Source organism: Talpa occidentalis, unplaced genomic scaffold, assembly GCF_014898055.3.
Source record: "Talpa occidentalis isolate TD23 unplaced genomic scaffold, MPIMG_talOcc4v2.1, whole genome shotgun sequence".
NCBI lineage: Eukaryota > Metazoa > Chordata > Mammalia > Eulipotyphla > Talpidae > Talpa > Talpa occidentalis.
Genome location: NW_026555331.1, coordinates 142,836,461 through 142,862,827, shown reverse-complemented (window position 1 = coordinate 142,862,827; position 26,367 = coordinate 142,836,461). Strand labels below are relative to the sequence as shown.

General features: G+C 39.4%; 2 protein-coding genes and 1 long non-coding RNA gene across 23 annotated transcripts in view; 1 reads left to right on the top strand and 2 right to left on the bottom strand.

The window, feature by feature from the left end:
• The window catches only part of AGBL3 (AGBL carboxypeptidase 3), a 45,592-nt gene extending 30,423 nt beyond the window's left edge, over positions 1-15,169 (bottom strand). For 9 of the 13 annotated variants that reach the window (XM_054692686.1, XM_054692681.1, XM_054692685.1 and 6 more), the window contains exons 1-9: positions 15,058-15,169; positions 14,769-14,956; positions 11,357-11,458; positions 9,977-10,037; positions 9,097-9,282; positions 8,086-8,190; positions 7,315-7,453; positions 4,732-5,511; positions 1,037-1,199 (exon numbers count right to left, since the gene is read on the bottom strand). In XM_054692686.1, the coding sequence (XP_054548661.1) occupies positions 1,037-1,199; positions 4,732-5,511; positions 7,315-7,453; positions 8,086-8,190; positions 9,097-9,282; positions 9,977-10,037; positions 11,357-11,413 (1,491 nt within the window). In that variant the 5' untranslated portion in view covers positions 11,414-11,458; positions 14,769-14,956; positions 15,058-15,169. Of the gene's footprint in view, positions 1-1,036; positions 1,200-4,731; positions 5,512-7,314; positions 7,454-8,085; positions 8,191-9,096; positions 9,283-9,976; positions 10,038-11,356; positions 11,459-12,726; positions 12,826-13,089; positions 13,141-14,768 lie in introns of those variants that run through there. The other 4 variants (XM_054692680.1, XM_054692684.1, XM_037513610.2 and 1 more) reach the window with 4 other exon arrangements.
• Positions 13,240-18,147, top strand: LOC119247406 (uncharacterized). 3 transcript variants are annotated; one of them, XR_005125743.2, is made up of 4 exons: positions 13,240-13,646; positions 14,736-15,076; positions 16,018-16,096; positions 18,011-18,147. It is a non-coding gene; the product is annotated as an uncharacterized LOC119247406 (long non-coding RNA). The 3 variants fall into 3 exon arrangements; XR_008550873.1 differs by lacking the exon at positions 18,011-18,147 and having other exon boundaries at positions 16,018-16,380; XR_008550874.1 differs by lacking the exon at positions 18,011-18,147 and having other exon boundaries at positions 13,240-13,767; positions 16,018-16,380.
• A 1,281-nt stretch (positions 18,148-19,428) lies between these two features.
• Positions 19,429-26,367, bottom strand: part of CALD1 (caldesmon 1) — a 170,521-nt gene continuing 163,582 nt past the window's right edge. For 3 of the 7 annotated variants that reach the window (XM_054692688.1, XM_037513589.2, XM_054692689.1), the window contains 2 exons: positions 24,582-24,662; positions 19,429-22,061 (listed from right to left, as the gene is read on the bottom strand). In XM_054692688.1, coding sequence (XP_054548663.1) covers positions 22,053-22,061; positions 24,582-24,662 — 90 coding nt within the window. In that variant the 3' untranslated portion in view covers positions 19,429-22,052. The remainder of the gene's footprint in view (positions 22,062-24,581; positions 24,663-26,367) is intronic. The other 4 variants (XM_054692690.1, XM_037513547.2, XM_037513555.2 and 1 more) reach the window with 4 other exon arrangements.

Below are 26,367 nucleotides of genomic sequence, written 5' to 3'. Positions count from 1 at the left end.
AGACCACTTGTAATCTGTCTTGAAAGACTGTGATAATATGTGTCTACAAAGACTTTTTGTGATTTTTTAAAAATTAACATGCAATAAAAAGGACTTTTTTGGTATTGTAGTCTATGGATTTTAACACATGCATAGATTTGTGTAACCACTACCACATTTCAATCACCCTTGAAACTCTGTGGTGCCATCCCTTTGCGGCCACAAGTATTTCATTATTTTGTAGCTATAGTTAACGGTGTTGTCTTTAATCTTGGTTTCCAACTGTTTACTGTACATATGTAGAAATGCAACTGGTTTTTGTAGGCTAACTGTATAGCTGTGACATTGCTAAACTCACTTATTAGGTCTAGGAGTTATTTTTGTGTGTGTGCATTACTTTGGATTTTCTATGATGAAAATTCTGTTGTCTTCATTATTTCTTCCTTTCCAATCAGTCTGCCTTTTATTCCTTTTTCTTATCTATTGCACTAATTAGAACCTCCAGTACAAGCCTGAATTGAAGGGGAAAGAATACTGCCTTTTTCCTGACTTTAGGAGGAAAGCAATCAATCTGTTATCATGAGTATGGTGTTAGAAGAATTCTTCATATTTCAATTATTTATTGGCCACTAAATATTTCCATAGTTTCCTTCTGTGGTCAATTGTATAAACCAGTCAACATAACTAAATAAAAAAGCAATTTACTGAATAAGATCCTCTATTCTCCTGTCTCATTTGGACAACATTTAACAAAGTTAAAAATCTGAAAAGCTGGGCCTCGCTGGTGGCGCCAGGGGTTAAGATGCAACCTATGAAGCTATCCACAGCCACGGCAGCGCAAGTAAGATCCCTGGCCAGGGAGGTGACCCACATGGCACAGCAGACGTCTCCTGGCTCGCCCGCTGCTTCCCTCAGCAGTGTATTGCAGTCTACCTGTCTGTTCTGTTTCCCACTCTGTCTCTGGTGAATCCTCTCACCCCCTGTACCTCTGGCCTGTACCCCAGTTCTTGTATGCATAAATAAATAAATCTTTAAAAAAATCTGAAAAGCTGATTACTTTATCTGGACAATTTTTGCTGAGCATCAGTGGGAAGATTCGTTGCTGTAAGTACAATGCTTTACATCTGTCACCACCATCACAGCCATACATGAAGATGTTCTCTTTCCTACTGTGGCCATGAAGGTCACAATATAAAATAACCTCTCTCTTCTCCATTAACCTACCAAGAAGAAAAAGAACATATTATTCAATTTTACCTCTGCATTTTTCTTCTATGAGTGTAACTACGGATTTATAAGTGTAACATTCAAATAAACACAATTTTTTTATAACCTAGTTTTAATTTCTTTCTCATTTAGCCTACAGATTGTTACTACCATATAAAATTTAAAACATCTACAATAATTTCCTATTAACTATACTTAAAATATGAATGCTTTGGTTTTCCATTTTAAGGACAAAATATCTCTTATTCCCAGCACTTTCTTCCACAAAATTCCTCTAGTTTTTTCTCTTCTGTTGTATATAGAAAACAGTTTATACCTATAGTTTTCTAGCTGGAATACAGTCTTTCTTATTTATTTATTTATTTTAACATTTATAATTTTTTACATTTTTTTAGACAATATTTGCTTCCCCCCACACCCTGGAATAGTCTTTCTTAATCTTTGCCTTTATTCCTCAAGACCAATCTCAAGTCTTACTTATTTGCTAACTAGTCAAGCTTGTAGGTTTTTCTGTTTCTGAGCTCCTGAAGCATTTATTATTGGTACCATTTACATGGCACTTGACTAGGTTAGTGTTTACATTTTTTATATTTAATCTTCTTGAGGATAGGGAAACCTTCAACACCTACAAGTCACCTACAACAGTATTATGCACACAAGTACCCACATATTTGTTAAAAATTAAATTCCTGGTGATTTGGTGCTGAAACCAATTAATAGTTAACTCTTGATTAATATGGTATCATTTTGAGAAAAATGATACCAAAGTTTGAATTGATTTTTTTATCTGGTAAATTTCTAATAAATATTTTGAGGAATTATACATTTCTTAAGAGCACAATCCATAGTCTGTGTAATTTCAACATTCAATAAATATGAAAGCAATTAAAAAAAGCTCCTCAAATTGATTGATGAAAACAATAGAAGTAACTTTTTAAAGATTAAAAAAGGTAGTAACAGGATTATGGGCATTTTACCTCCCCCGCCCCCCCATATTTCCAAACTTATACAGCATTGTTATACTAAGTAACCAAAAATTACATAAGCTTTTGTTATATTTGGAGGAGAAATACCAAAATGTTAGCAATGGCATTTATAGTACTATGAAATGCACTGCTTTTATTACAAAGATATTAAAACCTAAAATCAAACATTCAAAGCATAGCTTCTATTAGAATCAAATAACTCCTTTAAACTAAAGCGAAATCCTAAACTGAAATCTATTACATGTATTAATTTTATTGCCCTCTTCTCATTTGGTGGCCAATTAGTTAGAGTTGATAACATAAGATTGATCTAAAGCCACTAAATGACAATTTTAAGTTTTTAGAAAACTAGATGATAAGGCAAGAATATCAAGTAAGGTCTTTAAACATGAAATATGCTATACTTTTTCAAGCCAACATTTTCCAAGTTTTAATAATCCTTTAGCTGCTTAAAAATGAGTCAAAAGAAACCTCTACCTCTAAGTAATTATTTTCCAAAGAAGTGTTATTACTTCTGAAGCAAAACTGGCTACTAGGGTCTCTCATTTCACATTAATTTAAATCACTTTAGAAACAGTTTGAAGGTTTTATTTTCCCTTACAGAAAACTAAGATATTCTAAGTATCTCATATTAAAAGCTACTGTCTCTTATTCGCATATACTTTAAATATGCTCAGTCTTAGATACACTGACAGCTGCTTGCCTTTCCATATATGACTGACTTATTCTACTTACCTGCCATGATTCATTGCATGAAGGTAATTCTTTTTGTTGGAGTCTCTCTGAAATTTATTGAATAGATTCCTGCCTCAACCTTTTTACTAGGCAATCTGGGAAGAACTGGGACATTTAAGATATTTTTCGTAGAGACAAGCCAAGGGGCCTTGGCCTTAATCCATTTTGTGTTTGACCAGGAACCCTAATGCCAAAAAGCATGAAGTAGATAGTACAGATGCTCTACTAGGCATCCCACCCACTCCCTTTTTATATAAAAACATACAATTTTCATTTTGGAGATATTTTAGATTTATGCAAAATTTGCAAAAAGAGTTTCCATGTACCCCTCACTCAGTTTCCCTTAATGTTACATCTTACATAACCGTGGCACATTGTCAAAAACTCAGAAACCAATCTTTGGTTAAGATGCATTAATATTAAGTAAACTCCCAGTCTTATTTGGATTTCACTAATTTTTCCACTAATGTCTTCATGGCATTTAGTTAGCTCCCTTTCTATGGTTTGCCATTCCCAGGAAAACAATTTACAGATTATTCTTTTATCATTTAAACATTTCCTAATGCCTTGCAAGAATCCTGGAGGCCACATTTTTGAGGGGTACAAAACCAGGGTTTTTAGTCCTTTGTTATAGGATCTTTACTTCCATTCTCAATGAGCATAAGCATTGAAAGGATTAATATAAGAGTGAAAATTGAGAGTGAACTAAGATAAGTGGAACATGCCAGATGTGCCTAAAGCCTGTCCCTGTCTCAGAGTAACGCGGGGTCTCCTTGAGGTTCTTAGCTTTGAAATAGGGTTCTTGTGTTTGTACTAGGGGTTCTGGGAACGAAGCTGGATAAGGACATAAGCACTCTCCGTAGTAGTATTTACTGTGATATTTGTATAACCCTAAATAATTTACAAAGAGTTTTTACATCTATGTCTGATTCACTTCCTTTTTTCATTTTAGGAAACACACTGGATACACTTAAAACCCTGATGTTCAAGATATTATTCTGGGCACTTGAATAATGAATATTCTCACTTAATATTCCCATCTGTGCAGTGAGTATTCCATTTTATAGATGAGAAAACTGAGGATTAGATTTGCTTTTAAATAGTTCAAGGTCACATCTAGCAAATGATTAAAGAGAGATTCAGTCTCATGTTTTAAGTCTAGACTCCACACTCTTAGCCAGAGGGTTTGGGCTGCAATAGGTATCTCTGACTTCAGTGAGTCTTTTTACTTTAGTGTTTGTCTACTCCTGATTGCTGTTATCTGTATCTATTAAGGAATTCACCCAGTCATTCAAAAATATTTAAATATGTACATTTACTGTTCTGGAGTCTTTTAAAAAAAACATAATTTTTCAGGTAGCAGATAAGACTATTATTCACTAAAGTTTAAATAACAATGTAAGCTGATAATAAAAAACTCACAGAGCATTGTGTGATCAACATAGAAGTAGGAGGTGCTGTGAGATGTAAATAATTTTCATATGTAAGGAATTCAAGGATTGCAACAAAAACATCAATGCTACTATAAGCTTTGGCAAGAAACCAAATCTGTGATCTGCAAATTTAACTATTACTTTCGCAAAGTCATTAAAATGTTCTAGACTCTATTTCATTATATAAGAGAAGGTTAACGAATCTAGGGACATAATGCTAGAAAGGTACAGAAGCAAGGCTGGGAAAAAGGGGGACATTATTAAACTAGCTGAAGAAAGAGCTAAAGTAAAACGAGTAGGATTGTGGGAGCAAAATTCTTAACTACCAAGTTTACTAAACAAGCAGAGAGGTAATTTGAGGTGTGTTTTACTTGCGGATCATGTTCCGGGTGTACCAGACCGAAGGGAACGACTCCTTCATGACAGACGTGTAGCTGCGGTTCAAATCTCGCCCTGCCAAAGAGCACCTGTAATTCCCCACGATCACACCGTCCGGATTCAGCATGGGCACCACCTTGAAGACGAAGGTGTCCCGAAGCAGCTGTGCATCGCTTGAGTCTCCTAAAATATAATCTAGGAAGCCTTTCATCATCCAAGAGCTGTTGGTTTCCCCGGGGTGCACCCTGGCTGTCAGAACCACGGCCTTTCGCTTTCTTGAGTCTGAGTTCTTCAAGGGGGTGGTGATGGTCAAGACATACACCATGTTCCGAGCAATCGTGTGGCACAGGACACGTATGTTGCAAAACTTTGACCGTACTGGATCATTATTGATGCCAGAAAGGTACTCCTGCAGGTTGGTGTAAGTGTATGGGTAGCAATGAGCAAAGTAGCAGGTGTCTTTGTCGTGTGGAAACTGAAATGTCCAGGTGAGAGAGAAATAGTGGCGCCCGTCTTGCCCGATGTTGTTGCGATAGTACTTGATTTGGTCTCCTATTCTCTGCCAACCAATATTATGGGCCTTGGCATCTTTTTCAGAATAAAACAGTGGGCGCATACCCCGATTGTAGAGACTAGCAGGCTTGGTGAAATTGATGATTGTGAATCTATAGATGATTCCTGCTTGGGTGTTAGTGACTTGGAAATAGTACCACTGGGTGTGTTTGTTTGTGAAGAGATCTGGACGCACAGTCAGCTGGTACTCATACTCTGCCCTAGTGCGCAAAAAAAGAAAGGGAAGAATGCACATTAAAATGTAAAACTGATATTCAAACTTAAATAAGGAAAATTATTTTATTTTTACCTAGTCAAAGAAAGTTTTGGACAGGGTAGGTGGGAAACAATATTTATTTAGGTTGTATACATGTAGTTGCAAAAGATAAAAGTGTTAACATTTCTCTTTTATTGGATGTGAAATTCCTTCTATGTTAATTCGAAAGCCTTTTTATTCCTTTGTAATTCAAGAGAGCATATAAAAATGTGATAAAAATTATGTATTTCAGTCCAATTATATTTCTTATGGAAAAAATGACTAAGAATTCCTAAAACGGAATTAAAATCCAATTTTTTTTCACTTCAGACATATATTTCTGTTTTCTATTAGATTCTAACTCTAGGGATCTGAGTTAATTACTATGAAGAAATGTTAAAAACATATATAAATTAATCTGACCACATAAATTATGAAGTCTTAAATTCTTTGAGGGCAGGGACTGTATTTGATAACTATTTTCACAACCATTACTTACTCATTGAGGATACTAAATAAAGGCAAAAAATAGTTTCAGTGCTACATTACATATATGTACACATTTATACATACATAACAATCTTACCTGCTGTGACTTTTATTTTACTAGTTATTTTTCCTGCTACCAGCACGATGTACTTATTTTGTATGGTGTGTGATTGTAGTTATAAAAACTGACAAAGGAACAGATAAAATCAAGGCTGCAATACCTTGATGGATCTAGGTGATGGGTAAATAGTAGTTAATGCAGAACTGTATTATTCTCTATACTGTAATGTATGGCTGAAATTTTTCATAATAAAAAAGTTTTTGAAAAGAATATCCTTGGGTACCAGCATATTCCCAAGCATATATTTTTTTTAAGATTTATTTTTATTTATTTATACAAGCACTGGGTACAGTCAGAAGCATGGGAGGGTGAGAGAATTCACCAGAGCCAGAGCTGGGAGCAGAGCAGGCAGAAGGACCGAAGCACACTGCTGAGGGGAGCAGCGGGCAGCAGGAGAGGTCTGCGCGCCTTGCGGGACCCTCCTCCGGTGGCTGGGGAGCAGCCAGGGATCGAACCAGCGCTGCAGAGGCTGCGGGCAGCTTCACAACCCAGCGCTCAACCACTGTGCCACAGGGGAGGCCCTCCCAAGCATATTTTATGGAATACTTATTCCAAGAACTGTTTTATTAAAAAGGTTGAGAAGGAGTCTGTGTGATGATTCACACTGGTATACTAAAAATGTATAGTATAGAAACTGGCTTAATTTTAACTTATAGTTCTCAAAATTACTTGAACCCAGAACCATTAATTCCTTCTTCTTCCCAAGTAATCTCTAGTATCTTGATGGAATTAGTTTTTTAAAAAAATTATTTATTTATATATATTTTACATCATTGTTCCTTTTTAAATACCCCCTCAGGTGTAGTCCCCATAAAATTTCCTCCATCAATGCACCCGTGCACCATCACCTCAGTCCCCTGTGCTCCTCCCTCCCTCCTTCCAGCCCCTCTCCCTCTCCCTCCCTTGCAGGATGTCTCTGGTTTATAATTGTCTGTTTTTGTTTTGTTGTGTTTCATATTGTTATTTTTTCCCCTGATGTCTTATTAAGTTCCCCTATATTTCTCCTACAAGTGAAACCATCTGATATTTTTCTTTTTCCTTCTGACTTATTTCACTGAGCATAATTCCTTGTAGCTCCTTGATACTAAGACTTGAATATACCTAACAAAGAAAATAATAGCTGATGGTCTAGCTCCTTAAACAAAAGTAAAGACCTACACTTTGACTACCTTCTGTAGATTACCACTCTCAAACCTTGCTTCAAACATCAAAGTATGGTCACAGTTATCCACAGGTTGTTTCAGGGGTGTCCGGTTGCCGCCAACTCGGGAATACACAAAGCAGGGCTCTTTGTAAACTGATGAGAGAAGACCACAAAGGTATCAAGCCACGACTAATGGACACCAGCCATTCTGTGATTTGGAGCTACAGTACAAGTATAATTGGTGTACCACCAAGGATTGTAAATTCTAAAGTATTTTTACACTAAATTATATAGATATTTGTTGCAGTAAAAAAGTCTAAGCATGTCTAGACAAAATTTAGAGTTTTTAGGCAATGTCTAAAAGAAACTCATATATTTCTCACATTAGTAATATTCATTCCACTTTTGGTTACGATGTAGTAGGATGTGAACTTGTCCTTTCATTCTAAATGAATGTTGATGAGAAGCATAATTCCTTCTAAATATAATTCCATGATATATTTATTTTGAATATCTATAATTTATATTTGTAATTTCAATATATTTAAAATCTGTGTTTATATTTAGAATTTAGTGGTAATTTATTTTAAAGTATTTTTGCATAAACTCCAATACATCTTCAAGAATACAATTAGCACTAAATCAATTTTGCAACAACTATCAAACATTGTTATGAGAAACGGGATGGCTAGAAACATGAAATTTCCACAATAAACAGCAAATATAAGATATTAAGCCAGGTATGCAATTATATTTTATAATCATATGTCTCATTATATGCCTACCATCTTCAGCAAGATAAACCACAGTGTCTTCCTTGGAGTGTGGATAAAAGGGTTCTATCTCTAGGCCTGTTGGGGTGTACACAGGCTCAGGATAGGGAGTCCAGTCTGCAAAGACAGAAAACATTATTTGAATGTGACTTCAAAATAAAATGGAAACTGTTGTTATATATCTTCAAACTATTCGTTGGTAGATTTAGGCTAAAATTGCATGCTTTATGAGGGAATGGGTTTTGCTAAGGGTTCACCAGGAGTAGGACTTGTGCCACAGTATTCAAACCCGTAACACTTCATTTGCTTGAGCTTTGTTCTAAATCATTACAGTGAGTAGCTCCTTATTATTTGTATCATTGATTTTATACTAAAGTTCCAGTCAAGAAAAAAAGAAGTATGGGGCCTCTCTGGTGGTGCAGGCAGTTGAGGGCCGCACCGTGAAGCTGTTTGCAGCCTCTGTAGCGCGGGTTTGATCCCGGCCGGCCGGCGAGAATCCCACATGGCACAGCAGACCTCTCCTGTCTCGCCCCCTGCTCCCCTCAGCAGTGTATTTTGTCAGTCTGTCTGTTCTGTTCCCTGCTCTGTCTCTGGTGAATCCTCTCACCCTCCCATGCAGCTGACCTGTACCCTGGTTCTTGTATAAATAGATAAATCTTTAAAAAAAAAAAAAAGAAAAAGAAGTATGATGTATAAAAATTGGAAATGAGATTTAATGACATCACTGCTAGATGACATACTGTATAGAGCAGATAAAATAATCAAACATTAAAAAAGAAATGGACTTTGACAAATAAGATGGATACCAGAAGGGAGGGGATGGGTAAAGGGAGGAAAGAATGGAGGGGGTTATGTGATATAAGGGTACAGGAGCTACTATGTTGGGTGAGTTAATCATGTGCACAATGAGTGAGGTGTGAAGCTGTACCCCAGAAACTACAGTGTTAGGTAGATGAGCAGTAAGCCAAGGCAGGTAACATAAGTTTGCTAATGTGAGAATCCCCAGAACTTTTAAGACTGTACCTATATGATGAACTTTTTCGTCGATGACTTCGCAATGGTAAGGCCACCGTGTTGGGCTCAATGGACCAGAAGAGGAAACACCATATAAATCTCGGGGTTCACGGAGACGTGGCACCCATTGTCCTAGGTGATATTCCAACAATATCTGTGTAGTTCGGGGGAAAAACGGATCACTAAAAGAGTCAGCTGAAAAAAGATTCAAACACAATCATGAGTAACACACAGGAGAATCCCACTTCCTATAACTTTTACACAGTTCCTTTTTTTCTTTCCAGCACTATTAATTTGTGAATTCAGGCACTTCAAAAATAAAAGAACTAATGAAATTCTGTAGTAATTGATTTTCATAATAGCTAAAAAGTAGTCATTGACATCATCACTATTACTCTCTGCTACCTTCTCACTGCTACTCCCAAAATATTTTTTTCTTGCAGCTTTTCTTATAGAAGTGGATATATTTCTGGGCTTCCCTGGTAGCTCAGCAGGTTAAGCGCAGCACTCTGAAGCTGTCTGCAGCCTTTGCAGCGCTGGTTTGATTCCCAGCCGGCCAGTGAGCTACCCACATGGCACGGCAGACCTCTCCTGTGGCGTCCGCCGCTCCCCTGAGCAGTGTATTTTGGTCGTCTGCCTGTTCTGCTCCCTGCTCTGTCTCTGGTGAATCCTCTCACCCTCCCATGCCTCTAGCCTGTATCCCAGCTCTTGTATAAAAATAAATAAATCTTTTTTTTAAAAAAAGAAGTGGATATATTTCTCTATACCACAAAACCATAATAATTCCCTGTATTATTCAATCTGACTTTTCTCTTAGTTTCCTCATGTTTTGTTTTTCATCACTCAAGGTCTTATAAAGAGAAGGGAGAATATATGGATAAGTTCAAACCTGCTAAAAGTGCACATGGGTGGATATCTTCACTCACAAATTTCAAGAAGGTATCCTCATCCTAGAAGATAATCGAAAAAAAGGTCTCTTCTCAAAATCAACAGTTTCTAATCCAGAATTTTTTTTTTTTACATCTATCTTACTAATTAGAATTGAGTGTATGCCTTTAATCTTTAAAAAGTGAAAAAAAAAAAAAAGGATTATTGCGGGCTATGGTCTCAATACTTCATCGACTACTTCAAATATGCTGAAACTTTAGTTTTCACCTTTCCTTCATCTTCCTCCCGTAGTAAGGTCATATTAATAGTTAAAGGGAAGGAATAAAGCTTAAGGATTCTTGCTAAACTTGGCAAGACAATTTAAGAATAAAATTAACAACAAGAAAAAAAAGAAGAAGAAAAAAAAGGAAAGAAAGAAAAAGAAACACAGAAAGCCAAGACTTAAAGGGTTATGTATTATTTTGGGACCTTAATGTACATACACAGTTATTGGTACTTTACTGAAATGTAAAGGGAATTTCTCAAAAATGTCTGATGCCAGATAAAATCTTTTACAATACTGTATTTTGCTTTCCTCCCAATCCTTCCCCCATGTTATTTCCTTTGTTACATCAGAGCCACATTATTAAACCTATTATGGAGACACATAATTGGTCCAGGACGTAGCAATTTTCAGTATTGATATATAGCAAAATGTTACACAGAATTAGTACAAATAAGAAAATAAGTGGAAATGAATCATAAAAAAATTCTAATGATTTGATGCTTGCATTTTAATAAAACTCAGAAAAATCTTAGCCAAATTTCAAAAAACACAACAATAATAGAGTTTTTCTTTCTAAATAGGGCATACTGCACATAGTAAAATCTTGTTTTTTAATAAAATTGTTCCCCTAATTCAATAACAATTGATTTAAATGTTCAATTGATTTTTATATCAAGTTGATTTTATAATTTTTTTTTTTTACACATTTTTTTTTTTTATTTATAGAGGCATGTTTTTATTTATTTATTTATTTATTTGTTTGTTTGTTTGTTTTGTTTATACATGCACTGGGTACAGTCAGAAGCGCGGGAGGGCGAGAGGGCGAGAGAATTCACCAGAGCCAGAGCGGGGAGCAGAGCAGGCAGAAGGACCAAAGTACACTGCTGAGGGGAGCAGCGGGCGGCAGGAGAGGTCTGGGTCTGCACACCATGTGGGACCCTCCTCCAGTGGCCGGGGAGCAGCTGGGGATCGAACCGCTGCGCCGCAGAGGTCGCCGGCAGCTTCGCAACCCAGCGCTCAACCGCTGCGCCACCGGGGAGGCCCTGATTTTATAATTTTTAACCAGGAATTTCATTTTGTCTCAAATTAAGTAAGATAAAGTTTAGAAAAACATACTGATTCATCTTCATCACTGATGTCTGTATAGTATTCCTTTTCTGAGTCTTCTGACATTTCTCCCAGTGTTTGGCTCAAAATCTCTCTTATTATGTAGATTGGCTGTAAAACAAATCATAAGAAACATTTGACAGTTTTCTCTTAAAACACAGATGTTTATTATATATTAGAGCACCCCCAAATACCAATATTCATTTCATTAACATTTAGTCAATTTCATTAACAATGACAACAGGTTTCTCTAAAAATGAATCAGGATACAGTTTATTAAGCCTCTGATTTCCAAGATTTGAGGAAATTTTCCATGTTTAGAAGACAAAAAATCACAATAAAAGACAAAAAACAATCTAACTGAAAAGTAAGTTCCTGGGCAGATGATCAAATGACTTACATCTTTTATTTACAGTAAAAATACGATACAGCCACAGTAAATTCAAAATGATCCCCAGGTATTAAAAAGATCATGAATAAGGTCACTTAGCCAGGCACTGAAACAGCAATATTGTTTACTTTTTTTTTTTATGATTAAGGTTTCAATCGACCAACAAACAGTTCAAATGACTACAAATGACTATTTTGGTTAATATTCTCTAGATGCTTGTCTCAGTTCTAATATTCAATTATATCACTCTTCTCGGAACTCAAAAGCTATCAGAAGGTGTGACAATCACCTCTTAATGCAAGAATCCTCCCAATTCGTTCTTTTTTTGTTTAAATTTTTATTTATTTATGCATACAAGAGCAGGGGGGTACAGGCCAGAGATGTGGGGGGTGAGAGGATTCACCAGAGACAGAGTGGGGAGCAGAACAGGCAGATCCACTGAAATACACTGCTGAGGGGAGCAGTGGGCAAGACAGGAGGGGTCTGCTGCGCCATGTGGGTAGCTCCCTGGCCGGCCGGGGATCGAACTCGTGCTGCAGAGGCTGCGGATTGCTTCATAGTGCAGTGCTTAACCCCTTGCGCCACCAGGGAGGCCCCCAATTGGTTAAGACAGTGGAAAGATATAAAAAAATGCCTTGCCACGAAGAAATTCCTTTGCGAGACCAAAGGAATTTTCTCACTTGGAAACTGGGGGTTTATGCTCCCCCTGTACAAAAAGCGAGCTTTGGAGAGTGGACTCCAAAGAAAAAAGTCCAAGCTCCACTGCCAAGAACCACAAATACAAAACACAACAGCTGCTCTCCAGAGTTAGGGGACCAAGTTGCAGGCTGGGGGGTCCCTGCAACTGCAAGTGTGTCATACTGGGTGGGCCTAAAGCTTGATTCTAGGTCCTTCTGGGAGCAGCGGGGGTGCTGACCCGCTGCAGAGTAACACCTGCCTTTCAGGAAAATCCCCCACAGGTGACCCACGGGGCGCGCCCCGGGTGTACCTTCCAGGCTGGAAGCCGAAGAGCCAAAAGCTGGGCGCCCACACTCGGCCGCGACGGGAACCACGACTTTCGGGGCAGGGTAGGGTCCCCCCAGCTCACGTTGGGGCCTGGCAGCGCGGGGAGGAGCGGCGCATCCACCCCGCGCGGTCTCCCCACGCGCGCGCTTCCCGCGGGGGCCGCCCGCCCGGGGTGTCCGTCCCTCCCGGCGCGTCCCTGCCCCGCCTCGGCCGAGCGCTCGCCCGCGCCCCGACTTCTCGGCCGGGCCAGTCGCCCCGCTCGGGAGCCGAGACGCCGAGCTGCCTCCAGACACCTAAGAACCAAGGGGGCTCGCCGGAGGGGAGCAGACGCCAGGCCACTCGTTACCAAGGCGACGGGAGCACCCTCGCGAGACTTCGGGGCGCCCCTGGGGAGTCCCGGGCGCCCCACGCGAGGACAGTCACCGCGGGGTTGGGGGTCCGCGCGGGGCGGAGGGCGGCGACGTGCCCCCGGGTTCTGCGGGTGCGCCCCGTGCCGCGTCCCTGCTGCGGGGCGCGCTGCGCAAGGCTGGGGCTTGGTGGTTGGCCCAGCTGCATTGCGCACAGTGGTGCCTGGACATCCTCGCTGGATCCCCAAAATGAGACCTCGTGATGGAGGAGTCGAAAACAGACGAGGAAGGACCCTCAAAATACTGCTCAGCTCAGAGCTTCTTTGAGTTTTTAAAATACCATTATTGTTAGGTCATCATTAACCCGGGACACCATGCACAGCGCTTCTGTTGTCTCATCTAATTAAATATGATCTACCCGTAGCAGACATAGACGTTAGGCCTTACATCCCGCCTCCATTTACCCCTGCTGGTTAGCTCTGGTGGATAATGTAATATATTTGGAATCATTTTCCAAGTGCAGCTGAAAAAAGTCTTTTGGGGCCTCTGTGGGACTGTATGTATCATGCCATGTGTTGTAGTGTAGAAAGAGAGTAAATGGTTTGGAAGTAAAATAGGGAGCAAGACAGTATGGCTTCAGCATGGAAATGGGTTTAATATCCTCTTTTTTAAATTTTGTAAGTTTCCAAAAATTAACTTTTTTTTAAAAGGTTATCCATTTAGACTCCCAGAAAAAGAAATAGGAACTAACTTCTGTTAGATCAGTTCCCCTTGAACAATTACCCTTTATATTTTGCTTTGTTTTATGCCATGTATATGTTATATGTTAGTTACTAAAGGTGACATGCACAAAAAATTTTTATATATGGAATCCACTTTCCTGTTGGAGTTTTGAGTTATGGTTGCAAGCCATAGGCTGTCAGGTATATAAGGTGAAATGCAAAGAAATGCTCTAATGGGGTTATATAGAAATTATTGGCAGAGCTGGGACTTGTTTCATGATTTTTAGTCCAAATATTTACATGGTCATATTTCAAATACTCCCATAGAGAAAACTTATTTTACTGCAGAAGAAAAATACATCAAGTTCAAAAAAACTTTGCAAAATGACACTCATTTATTTTTTCATTAATTCAGCTTCAGTGCCTACTCCTTGTCAGGGCCTGTTCCTAATATAGGGCTGGTGCAGGGAACAAAACAGACATTCCTCATGGAGACACGTACTGCTGGGAAATGAGAGACAAGCCAGTTACACACACACATATGCACACACACACTCAGATGATGGTAACTGCTCTGGAGAGAAATTACTTAGGGAAAAATGAAGAGCATAGGGAATGCTTTATAGGGGGGCTCTTTTGATGGGTTGTCTATGGAAGCCTCTGACCAGGAGATACTGCAGCAGATACCTGAAGTGAGGGGTGAGCCATGTGGATGTTTAGGGGGACAGTGCTAGAGAGGGGAAGCCAAGTTCCAGTTCCAAATATCCAGGCAGTCATATTTAGCCAAAAGTTTGCTACAGTCAGTATCATTTTAAGAAGTTTCCATTAGAACTTTTTCCCCCATATAAATTTAACATGCTTTTCTTAAACAACTGCTTCTTTTGACCTTTCTTTTCTATCTTTTTAAACTTACTCTATTCCAGACAGTAGCACAAAGTGGAAATGAAATTCTTTACCTCAGAGTGGAAGTAAGACCTGGACTAACCAAGGATTTCCTGTTGCTCTGCATTTCTGTTCCCCTTCCCTTTGATTTTAATCAGAGAAGGTTACTGGACAGACTTCTTATATAGCCACCTTCTGCTTGCAGGGAAGGTAGCCATATTCCCGCAATGACTTTTCTCCTCCAACTTTTTGACGAATTTATCTAAAAGCAATATAATAGAAATCAAATCAAAAGAGAAAAAGAAAAGCCAAAATACTCCAAAAAGCTCAGTTGCTAGAATGAGGACGAAGAGGAAAGTTTACTTGAGCAACATGGCCAAAGGTGAGTTGTGCTGGGAAGAGAATTTCTTTTATGTAGTATCATTTTGAGTTTGTTTGGTGTGGGCTTAACCCATGAAGTGACTGGGGCAATGAGAGTTATTTATGACATCATAGCAGTCAGTGGTCATGTATAGCTAAAGGTCTTGTCACAATTTGGCTGAGGAGCCAGAGAAGGGTCTGAATGTGGGGTGATACTGAAGCATTGTTCTCTTAAACACTTTGAAATTAAGCTGAAAGGCCTTTGTCCTACACAGCAATAATGGATAAATCAGTTCAGAAGAGACAAAATGTTCCCATGTTCAGTATGAAGCCTGAAAGGGGCCTTTTTACATCCCCCCATGCCAGTCCACTCCTGAATTGTGCAGTGGTGAAAACCCCATTCCCAAGGAGAGTATGTTAACCAGATTTCAACCATTCCAAGGAGGATATGTTAACTTTTCAACCACTGTGAGCTAAAAAAACAGTTTCATCGGGTTTTTAAGATTTCATTCTGGTATTGGGTATTGAAATTGTATTAAGTTCATTTTAAAAAAGATTTATTTATTTATGCATTCAAGAACTGGGGTACAGGCCAGAGGTGCGGGGGGTGAGAGGATTCACCAGAGACAGAGTGGAGAGCAGAACAGGCAGACTGACTGAAATACGTTGCTGAAGGGAGCAGTGGGCGAGACAGGAGAGGTCTGCTGCACCATGTGGGTATATCCCAGGCTGGGGATCAAACTCATGCTGCAGTGGCTGCAATAGCTTCATAGTGCTGAGACTTAACCCTGTGCGCCACCAGGGAGGCCCCTTAAGTTAATTTTTAACCTCATTTTTGAACTTACTTCCCAACCCTCTTCCTGCTCACCCCCAGGCAGCCTAACTCTATCCCTGGCTCTGTGACTTGGGAAGTGGGAGGGAAGTATTGTTTTGCTATTTACATTCATACCTTCTTTTTTCTAGATGCTGGTTCCTTGTGCAACAATGAACAGAGGCTAGGGGCAACAAGGGCAAAAGCCTGTTACTGAGCCAACTTCTCAAGGTTGGTCTCAAGTGCTGTTCTTGCTCTTTGTGGGCCTCATGTCGAGAGTGATGGCTTTGACCTACCCTCCTTACAAAGGGCTCTCTGTGGGACACACTCCTCAGCTGTAACCAGCTCTGGTGTGGGATTGAGGGAGGTTAGGAGGGCAGGCTCAGGAGTGTATGCCTGCGATCACGTATTCTGCCATGTACTAGCTTATGACCTTAAGCAAGTATTTATATTTTCAAACTTCTCTGTGCTTCAACTTATTTAATGTCAATAAATTAAATTAGTGCTGTAAGAGAGCTGTGGGCCTCACCTTTGTACCCCGACTTCCTGATGTGAATTTCTCAGACTGAGAGGTGAAGTGGGGCCTTTGAAAGGCAGAACAGGCAGGCCAAGCTGGAGGACTTTCTCAACTGGTCTGTGGCTTGTGGCTCTCTGGGCTCTGGCCTTGGGCGTCTCTGGCTAGCTCCTGTCTGTGGCTGGGGGCCCTACAGGGGGCTTCTGGCTTGCCTCCCTCCTTCTGTTACAGGGCAGGGAGAGGGGCATCGCAGACACCGAAAACCTGCCTGCTCTAAATAGGTTTTGCCATCCGCTACATCAACACAAAGCATATGAGACTTTAATGAAAAGGAACTTTAATAGAATTAGTAAACAACACAGGAAAGGCAAATCAAGCACCCAAAGTTACCCGTCCCCTTGTGAGTAAAAGTCCACCCAAAAAGGATTGGCCCAGAGCAAGGCCCAAAGCCTGCCACAAGTCTAAAGCATCTTCCAGTGGGGACCCACAGAAAAGGATCAGAAACAACCAGACAAGTCTGGAAGGAAAAGAGCAAAATCAAAATCAAGATAAAAGCTGCCATTGTCACCTCCCCGCAGGTCACTCACCCACATCCTCTTCAACCTGTCCACGACCAAAAAGGCAAGCGCAGTTTCTTCACGTGTCTCTCTGCTCCATGCGCCTCCTCCAGGTCTCCTGGCTCTCCATCCTGCATCCTTCCTTCCTCTGTCCCGTCTCCAGCTTCTTCTCTTTAGCTCCATCCTCCTTTGGGTGGGGCAGGGAACCTGGAACTTCCCCTTTTCCTGGGGACCCCCCTGTTAAACTGCTGCTTCCAGGGCTTTCTTGGCCGGTTCCCTTCCTGCCTCTCCTGCTTGGATGTTGGCCTTAGCTGAGTGATGCTATCTGGGGTAGGTGGCCAATACATTTTCTTTTCCTACTCTCTTTCCCAGTTCTTCCTTTTCCTCCCTGTGTGAATAAACCCTGCTTTGTTTCCCTCCACGTGTCTACTTTTGGGTTGTGTCTTGCATTCAGAAACTTGGGGTGAGGAACCACCAACTGGATCATCCCCCATTTCTCCTCCCCGAATTTGTCCTCTTGCAGTATTTTTCTTGTAGGGTTATTAGGATTACATGAGGGAATCATGGATAAAGTGATAGCAATGGCCATCTGCTAGGATTGTTGAGGATGAAGACAGTTTATGTATGTACTGGTTTCCCCACCATCTGAAAGTAGAGTATCTTTATTTGGTGTGATTTGGGTTCTGGGAATGCTGTTACCACTAATTTATCTGGGAAAAAATTTGATTGTTCCCAGATCCCAAAAATGACCTACCAAGGCATCCTAAAAGGAATGTTCTACTTTCAGCAATCAGGGACACTTGTAAAGTGTTAGGTCACAGTCAGTGCTCTTGGGTTGTTTCCAGATGGGATCAGCCACATTTAGGGTGGCATGGCCATAGATTATGTGATTTTCAGTGAGAAACTTTGAAGGTCCTTACAGTAGCAGCAGAGACTGCAGCATCACCTGGGGACCTGTCAGATATGCAAAGTTTTAGGACTTTCCTTGCACCTGTATCAGAATCTACATATTATGAAAAGGTATTACTTGGAGTTGCAAAGCAGTATTCACTAACTCAACTCTAAACCTACTAGGTAAAAATCTCCTGGAAGTACAACCACCATATTTCCATTATTTCCACTGCTGATTCTGATGTTCAGCAAGGATTGAGAAACCTGAGTGAATTTAGGACAGCTGATTTCCATCGTTTGAAAAAAACTTCAAAGCACCTGTGTTATGTAATGTTGGCAAGTATTAGACATACAAAAGCTAACATTTACTCTAAGAAAAGCTGAATAAGGTTGAAAACTAGCTAAGACATTAATCTTGCATTCTGTATGATGGTACTTCTTTTGCATAATATTTACATTAGTATATTTAGTAAGAGATTATTGAATGAAGCTTCTTTCTCCAGATAGAAAAGACCAACTGGAACTTCTACAAACTATTTTAATGAAACATTTTTTTTTTCCCTCAAATCATTTGTCAAGATAGCAAAAGCTAACCTTGCTAAAAGCATGCCTTGGCAAAAGTGTATTATCAAAACTGTGTAAGAGTTAAGAAAGAGGCCAACATTCTTTATGGAGCTAATATGTGGGGTTGAGTTGATACAGGAATTATATTTATATAAATCTGGGAACAGCAATGTCATAAAATTAACTAACGTCTCAGAACTCTAAAAACTTTACTACAAAAATTGACAGCAGAGACTTTATAAAGTGAGTTCATAAAATCATCACTTTATTACTTACTTGTCAAGCTTCATATGTGCAGAGCACTGGGCATATCCCCAGAGGCACAAAAATACATATTCTCCCCCATCATCTCCCCACTCCCCGATTATCCCAGGCTGAAGGATTCTCTTTCCCTCTAAAATATTGGCAGTTATGTACTACAGCCTTGTGATACTTTATCTCTTAAATTCTTGAACTGTTACTCAGTATTTTGTAACCTTACATGTCTTTATCACTTACCCTTTATCTCCCCATTAGGACATGTAGTTGTTCCCAGGCTGAAGGTAGGTGCCAATCTGTGAAGACCAGGGTACTTTACTCTCAGGATTTAGGGGACTTTTCAGGAGCAGTGGACTCACAACTTAAATCTTTATGAGGACAATCTCAATCTTCAGGGCAAACAGTGAAACATAAATATGCAAAATGGCTATAAAAAGACATCTTTGTATGTAGTATTTGCAAATGAATGGTATATATTAAATGCGTATTTCTACTATAAAAACACTACTTTTGTGAAATCAGAGCTGCCATTTTTAAGAGCAAAAGGGGAAATATGATTGACAACACTGGGAACGAGAGAGAGGATGGAGGAATATTTGGCAATTTTTTTGAAGAACTTTTAAAATCTTTCTAGTCTTTTCCCTACATGTTTGTTAGGGCAATTAAAAAATATGGAATAGCTTGTCTTCTTTAAAAAGTGAAATCAATATTCAGTCTGAAATAAGTATCTTGCTATGTCATTTTTATTTCAACAGAACTCTTTTTTTAAAAAAGATTTATTTATTTATGCATACAAGAACTGGGGTACAGGCCAGAGGTGCAGGGGGTGAGAGGATTCACCAGAGACAGAGTGAGGAACATAACAGGCAGATTGAAATACACTGCTGAGAGGAGCAGCGGGCGAGTCAGGAGAGGTCTGCTGTGCCATGTGGGTAGCTCCCTGGCCAGCTGGGGATAGAACTCATGCTGCAGTGGCTGTGGACAGCTTCACTTGTTGTGTCTTAACCCCTTGCACCACCAGGGAGGCCCCAACAGATAGAATTCTTACAATCAACACAGTACATAAAAATAAGTGAGGCAATGACATTTGGAGGAATTCCATTTATTGTGGATGCATTTTCACAATATATATTTATTGCAGCAATCAATTATTAGTGAAAAATATCAAATGTTAATTTTTAGGAATGGCAGATTCACAGAACATGCTAGTCACCTTGCAGTTTTACTTCTTAAAGATAGCAAAGAGAATTGTAATCAAACAAGTAAACAAACAGGGGATTTATTTTTCCAAAGATTAAATCCAAAAGATTAAATCCAAACTCAACAAAATTCTACCCTAAAACTCAGTCCATCCAAACACTGGAATACAAGTCAGGATCGATATAGTCTCTTCTCAACTTTAGACTTTCTAGAAAAATATAAAATAGTGATCAGGAGAAGCTTTTATGCAAAAGTACAAGGCAATGTCACCAAGGCCTTCATTCAAACTTAGAACCATTTCCCTCCAATGATGGGAGCAGTGCTGAGTTGGGCATTGTATGTGAATTCTGTTCATCTTACCATAGACTCTTGCCTACTCTGTCATAGGTGGATGCCTTGTGCAGTCTTGGTGACTTACCTTCCTTTGGCCCAGGTGTGCTAAAAGCTAGAGGACTCAGCTACTCTTTATTTATTTATAAATAATACAGACTTTGGAAGGCAGTGGTCATGCCCACTCCAGCCCTGCCCCTGGCTTGCTTTTCCAGGGGGTGATACTGTAGATTAAAAAACAGTTATTTGGGGGGCTACTTCCTTGTGGTAGGAATTGAGCCTAACATAATTTTGGTTAAGTCAGTTGAGGTATAAGTTTATATAACCACATTACATGTATACCTCTGTGCTAGATGATGTTGCCCAGACACTGGAATACTCATCGATCATTCATTGTGAAGAACAGATAAACATTTATAAGCTAAAATAAAGTCTGATGTAGAAATGATGTGTATATAAAAATAATGAATAGAGCAAGATTCTTGGGGGAAAATTAAAACTAGCAAAAGTTACTTTTTTTTTTAATCTTTTAACACATTATCAACTTATAAGTACCAATGACTAGTAAAGGTAAAAGGTTTAATTTAAAAAATATTTCAGTATATTAAAAATGGGAGAACTATTACAACTCATAAATACTGGTGTTTGCTCATTTCTCTGCTCTGCTTCCAGACATGAGCCAAAGTTGTTCTTTGCCCATGCGTAGAGTCCCAATCTGTATGATCTTGTCACTAAAATTCTTGTCTTTAAATTTTAGAGATAAAGGAGATCTCAGACAACATCTAGGCCAACCTTTTCTGAACTTCATTGTTAAACATAAGGTTTTGAGTAAACTTTAGTTTTGACCCACCCAGCTGGTAGGGTTAGTAAAATTCACAATGAACTTCATGATTGCTTTTAATTATAAACTAAATACTGTGTTTCATAGGAGATGCCAAATCATCTTGACACTTCTATTCTCTTTTTTCTTACAGATTTTTGGATATTGAAAACATATTGATATCTATTCTGCCATCTCTCTATTGACAAATATGTAATATCTGTGATTTTTAATTTTAAGAAGCTGTGATCATTGGCTAGTTACAAGGACATATTGCTAAATATTATAGTCTAGCACATAAAAAAGCTTTCTACCATTAGTGTGTTTGTATATGTGTATGCACATACATACATAATCAGGTCATCTAAATTGTGGTTTACTATTACTACCAAAGAAATCCACAAAGCAACCAACCTAAAGAAATCAGTACCACTGTCAGCTAACATCATAATCCAATTCAGATAATCATCAGAATGAAAAAAAGTAATACCTTAACAGTACATTTTTTTATAAAAGACAATCATTATTGCAGTATCTCAGATCTGAAATGGGTTACTTTCAGAAAGTGTTACAATTTCCTAATAAGATAATGTCTTCCATGCTTTATTCTAAAGTGCAGAAACAACATGACTTCCATATTTAAAGCAAAAAAAAAAAAACAAAAAAACCCCACTGCAACTCATTTTCCCAGATACTGCACACAATTCCTTGGGCAAATTTCAAATTGAACCTCCTTTTGTTGACTTTCGATGTGTTGGATGTCACTGTTCAGACCCAGAGTGACGATGATCAGTAGAAAAGTCTCTATTTCACAGCATGGTTTTCTTTAGAAACAGGCTCCTGTGCAAAGGCGGTACTTTACCATGAACATCTCTAGACTGTGATTATTAAATATAGTGATAATATACATGGGTTTACTGGGATAATGAAAAATAAAAGGAAATGAACCCAATTTAGTAAATCAACATAAATATAAAACAGAGCAACTTAGCCCTCTTCAACTGAGCTGGTCCAGCATCTTGAGCACTACTTTGGGTTCTTTCTGGAACTGTCTCAAACCTGCTAAGAGAAGAGACATTTAAATCGGCAAGGCACATGTTTCAACCAGATGTTTTATGTCAGAAGAAGAGAGTAGGAGTAAATATTTATGAAAGGGGGGATTATCATTGGCATTCTATTCAAATACGCTTTTTTCTTAGTCTCTCTTTTTTTCACTTCCCTTTCTCCTTTATATTTGCCTTTCCCAATCTTGATCTTTCCCCTTGCTCAAAGTATTCAGGGTCAAGAAGGGTTATTTTTTAAACTCCACTGTAAGGGCCAGGAATCTATAATGTTCCTTCCAGAATAGGGACAGGTGACTGGATAGCCCAATCTTTGTCACGTCAAGGCAAGATGGTTAGTAGAATATGCTTATTTTTCATTTTCTCCAATTTTGAAACCTAGCAGTCTCTGTTTCTTCCAGTTTTACATTCTACCCTTAGCACTCATCTGATTCATCATCTTATTTGTCTACCATTTTCCCCCTTGATTAACTGCTGGCAATCCTGGCTGAGATGGTAACACTATTTAGTGTGTGAGTCCACACTTTCAAATGTGCTGTATATTTCATTTAAAAGGAGTGACTGCTTGACAAGCAGTGAGTTGGATGTTCTGCAGCCCTAATCTGTGTCCTCATGAACTGGGCCCTGGGCCTGATAGTTATGTTCTTATTATTATGCAGAGAGTTTGGTGGTCCAGATGGAGGAGGAGGGGGCAGTGTGTATAAAAACTCCCCCTGTCATCTGTCCTCCTAGTACCACAGGTGGCACAGTTCCAGGGGTACCACTCATGTTCTATTGTTAGCGAGTGGTATTCTCTGCATCCTATTGTTTCTGAGCACATCTTTATGCCACTTCTCAGAACTCTGGCTCAGATAATGTTGTCCAGAGAGTTCCATGATACCTGGGATGATGGACTGTGGACAGCTGTCAGGCTCTACTCAGGAGACTATATAAACATCTGAAATGCTATTGTCGAAAGATCAGAGACCTATTTGACGGGCCATAACGGCTTAGGCCAACACAAGCTCATTCTCTGTTTATAAACAAAAACAACTGGGCTTCTCGGGTGGCACAACAGGTTGAGCGCAGTGCTGTGGATCTGTCCTGCAGCCTCTGTGGTGCAGGTTCGATTCCCAGCCGGCCAGGGAGATACCCACATGGCACAGCAGACCTCTCCTGTCTCGCCTGTTGCTTCCCTCAGCAGTGCTTTCGGTCCGCCTGCCTGTTCTGCTACCAGCTCTGTCTCTGCTGCCCATTCTGTCTTTTACCCTTCCGTGCCTCTGGCCTGTACCCAGATCTTGTATAAATAAAATCTTTAAAAAAACCCAACAAAAACAACTAAAGAACACTCCTCTTAATTCCTTTCCACCAGAAGAACTGTGCAAGGAACTTCAAAGCTTTTTACAACTCCTCAATTGAATATGCAGTCATCTCCCTCCTCACCCGAAAGAAGAAACCACCCCCACTATCACAACATGTAATATAGTTAAGTCTGTCATTTCAGACAGTCTGAGTTTAAAATCCAGGCTTTGCTACTTATTTTCTGTGTGGCTTTGGGAAAATAACTTAATACTTCTGTGCTTCATTTTCCTCAGCAGCAAATGAGGGTCATCATCACGCTACTTCACATGGTGGTTGGTGGGTCAGGTAATAATGTAGATTGAGAAGGTGGAACAGTGCTTAGCATTTAGTGGATACTCAGTGTTATGGTTTGCAGTGGTGATGATTGTTACCAGATAATTTCAATATATTTAGCAATGACCTAGAGAACTGGACTTATTTCAAGGTCACTTTAAGTAGAGAAATGGGGCATTTGGATCTTTTATTATTTCTCTTTTTAAATTCTCCCTTTACTAAAGGAAAAGATGGGGTTTATTACATGAAATGAGAAGGACTATAATGAGGGGTTCTGTTTTTAGTTTTAGCATTATTGAGATATTGTCCTGAGCTCCCTGGATGAAGAGTAAGTACTCTTTGAGCAAACAAAACCAGAAACAAAACAAAACAAAACAAAAGGCAAATCCAAGTATCCCTGTCCATTCATTTTCATGGGGTAGCAAATTTTGCTGAATGTTTGAATATTATTATTTTTGCCACAGCTACCTTGAGTCCTTAGCTGCTGGCACTTTAATGCCTTAGAATGATGCCAGAAAGCAGATTTGGAACTACTCAGGTTGACAGATGTTTCTCCCTAGGTGATCTGAAATGGCTGGAAATCCAGAGCTGGATTTTGTAAGGAAATGACGCCCATGGTTATACCATCAGTCTTATGCTGTCAACACTTCTACCACTGCAGCTTCCAGAATGCCCTGTTGGGAGCTGTTCTGTGCTTTGGGACAATATATGTTGTATGAGTGACAGACCTGCCAAGCGAGGGTCCAGGGGCCTTCCTTTCACGGTTCTACATATAAATGTTTAGAATCTGATAATGCCCTAGGCAAAGCCCTATGGGTCAGTGATAGTTCCCACTTTTCCCTGGCACCTGTCACAATAGGATACAGCCAGAAAAGCACCTATGAAAAACACACTTTCAGTAGATTACCTTAGTGGGGGAAGTGACCTTATCCACAGACTGCTTTTCCCAGAGGTTTCGCTTGCCAGATACGTCTCCTGGCCTCAAATCCTAAAGAAGAGAAAACAGAAAAAATTGATAGGTGGCCATTTATATTTTCTTGACAAGTTTAAAGAAATCACATTTGTTTGGTTGTCTGAATCAATTTCTTGTTTAGCATATTTTATCCTAGTGATCTGAAATGAATGGAAGTAAAAGGATCCTTTTTTGAAAATCTGGACCTTCACCTGTGGTTTTTGTTTGTTTTTACTTTTGCATAGACAAACTGGGGTGTAGAGCAGAGGTGTGGGGGGTGAGAGGATTCACCAGAGACAGAGTGGGGAGCAGAACAGGCAGACTGAAGAAATACACTGCTGAGGGGCACAGCGGGTGAGACAGGAGAGGTCTGCTGAGCCATGTGGGACCTCTCCAGCCGGCTGGGATCGAACCTGTGCTGCAGAGGATGCGGACAGCTTCACAGCGTGGCACTCAACTGCCTGCGCCACCAGGGGAGGCCCCTCACACACTTTTTTAATTATACTTTCCTCAGACTAAAGTCATGTGGTGTTTCTTGAGGAGCAAGGGGGTAATTCAGAAGTGCATCAGTGGAACCTAGCCCCACTAAAGTAAACTATACCACAAATTGTATCCATAAGAGTAGGTGACAGCTGATGACTTGTGAGAACTTGTAGAAGTCTTGGAAAGAAAACACTAAAATGTGATCGATTACAGTTATATAGCTATGATTATTTACTACCTCATAATTAATTTGGCGTGGATAAGGATCCAAATTTCTGTTTCCATTTACTTCCAGCATTTGCTTATATTAATACTTGGCAAAAGGTAGCCGTAGAAAATAAATGTGTTTTACTGAAATAGTGATGTTTATTTTGGCAAACCTTTTCTTTTTGGAAGGCGAAGCTAAAAGCAGTTGCTTTTATCCATGGAGACTAGTCTAAATGGACATATTTTTATAGATAGCATTGAGATCTCAATACTGAAAATGCATTGGTCAAACAGTTCTCTGTGAAGCATTTCAGATTTGCCTTAATCTTGCTGGGTTTCTGGATTTCCATGGTGGCATGAATACGTGATGTTCTATTAGAGAGTTATACCTGTTTAACTTGGAACCAACAAGCAACAAATCAGATTGTTTTTGAATTCCACTCCCTTTGCCAATGTAGGTAGAAGCTGCCAAATTGTCTGGAAGACTCTTTTTGAAATTTTGGAAACTATAATTAGGAACATACTAATGGATGCTCTGGAAAGTGGTTATTAATACTTTATTTATTTGACTTACAGAAGACAAATATTTTTCTTTCACATGAATGTTCTTTTTTCCTTAATCCTGCCTATAAGTCTTTCCAGCTCACTTAGCATTTAAGGAGTCAATCTGAAGCAAATATTAACATCCAAGTGCTAAGCTGGCATTTCAAATCAAAGGGAAAACATAAATGTAATTACCTGACCAGACTATATTTTAGAGAAAGACTCACTCCAGAAGAAGAGGGAGGAAGGAGGCAGGAGAAGCAGGTTTCCAATCAACCAGAGATCAAAGAATGAAGAAGAGAATGCAGCTAAGAAAGAAAGAGTTTTTTTTTTTTTAAAATAAAAAGACACATTAACACTTTAATTGCCGCATAGAACAAGCAGTTTAGATACAAAGAACAGACAAATCAGTTAAAATAGACTTATTCAGGACTGAATTTCACATACAAAGTTACACTGAAACCCTGTAACATCTACAGACAAATAGTAGCTGTCCAGTAAAGAATCA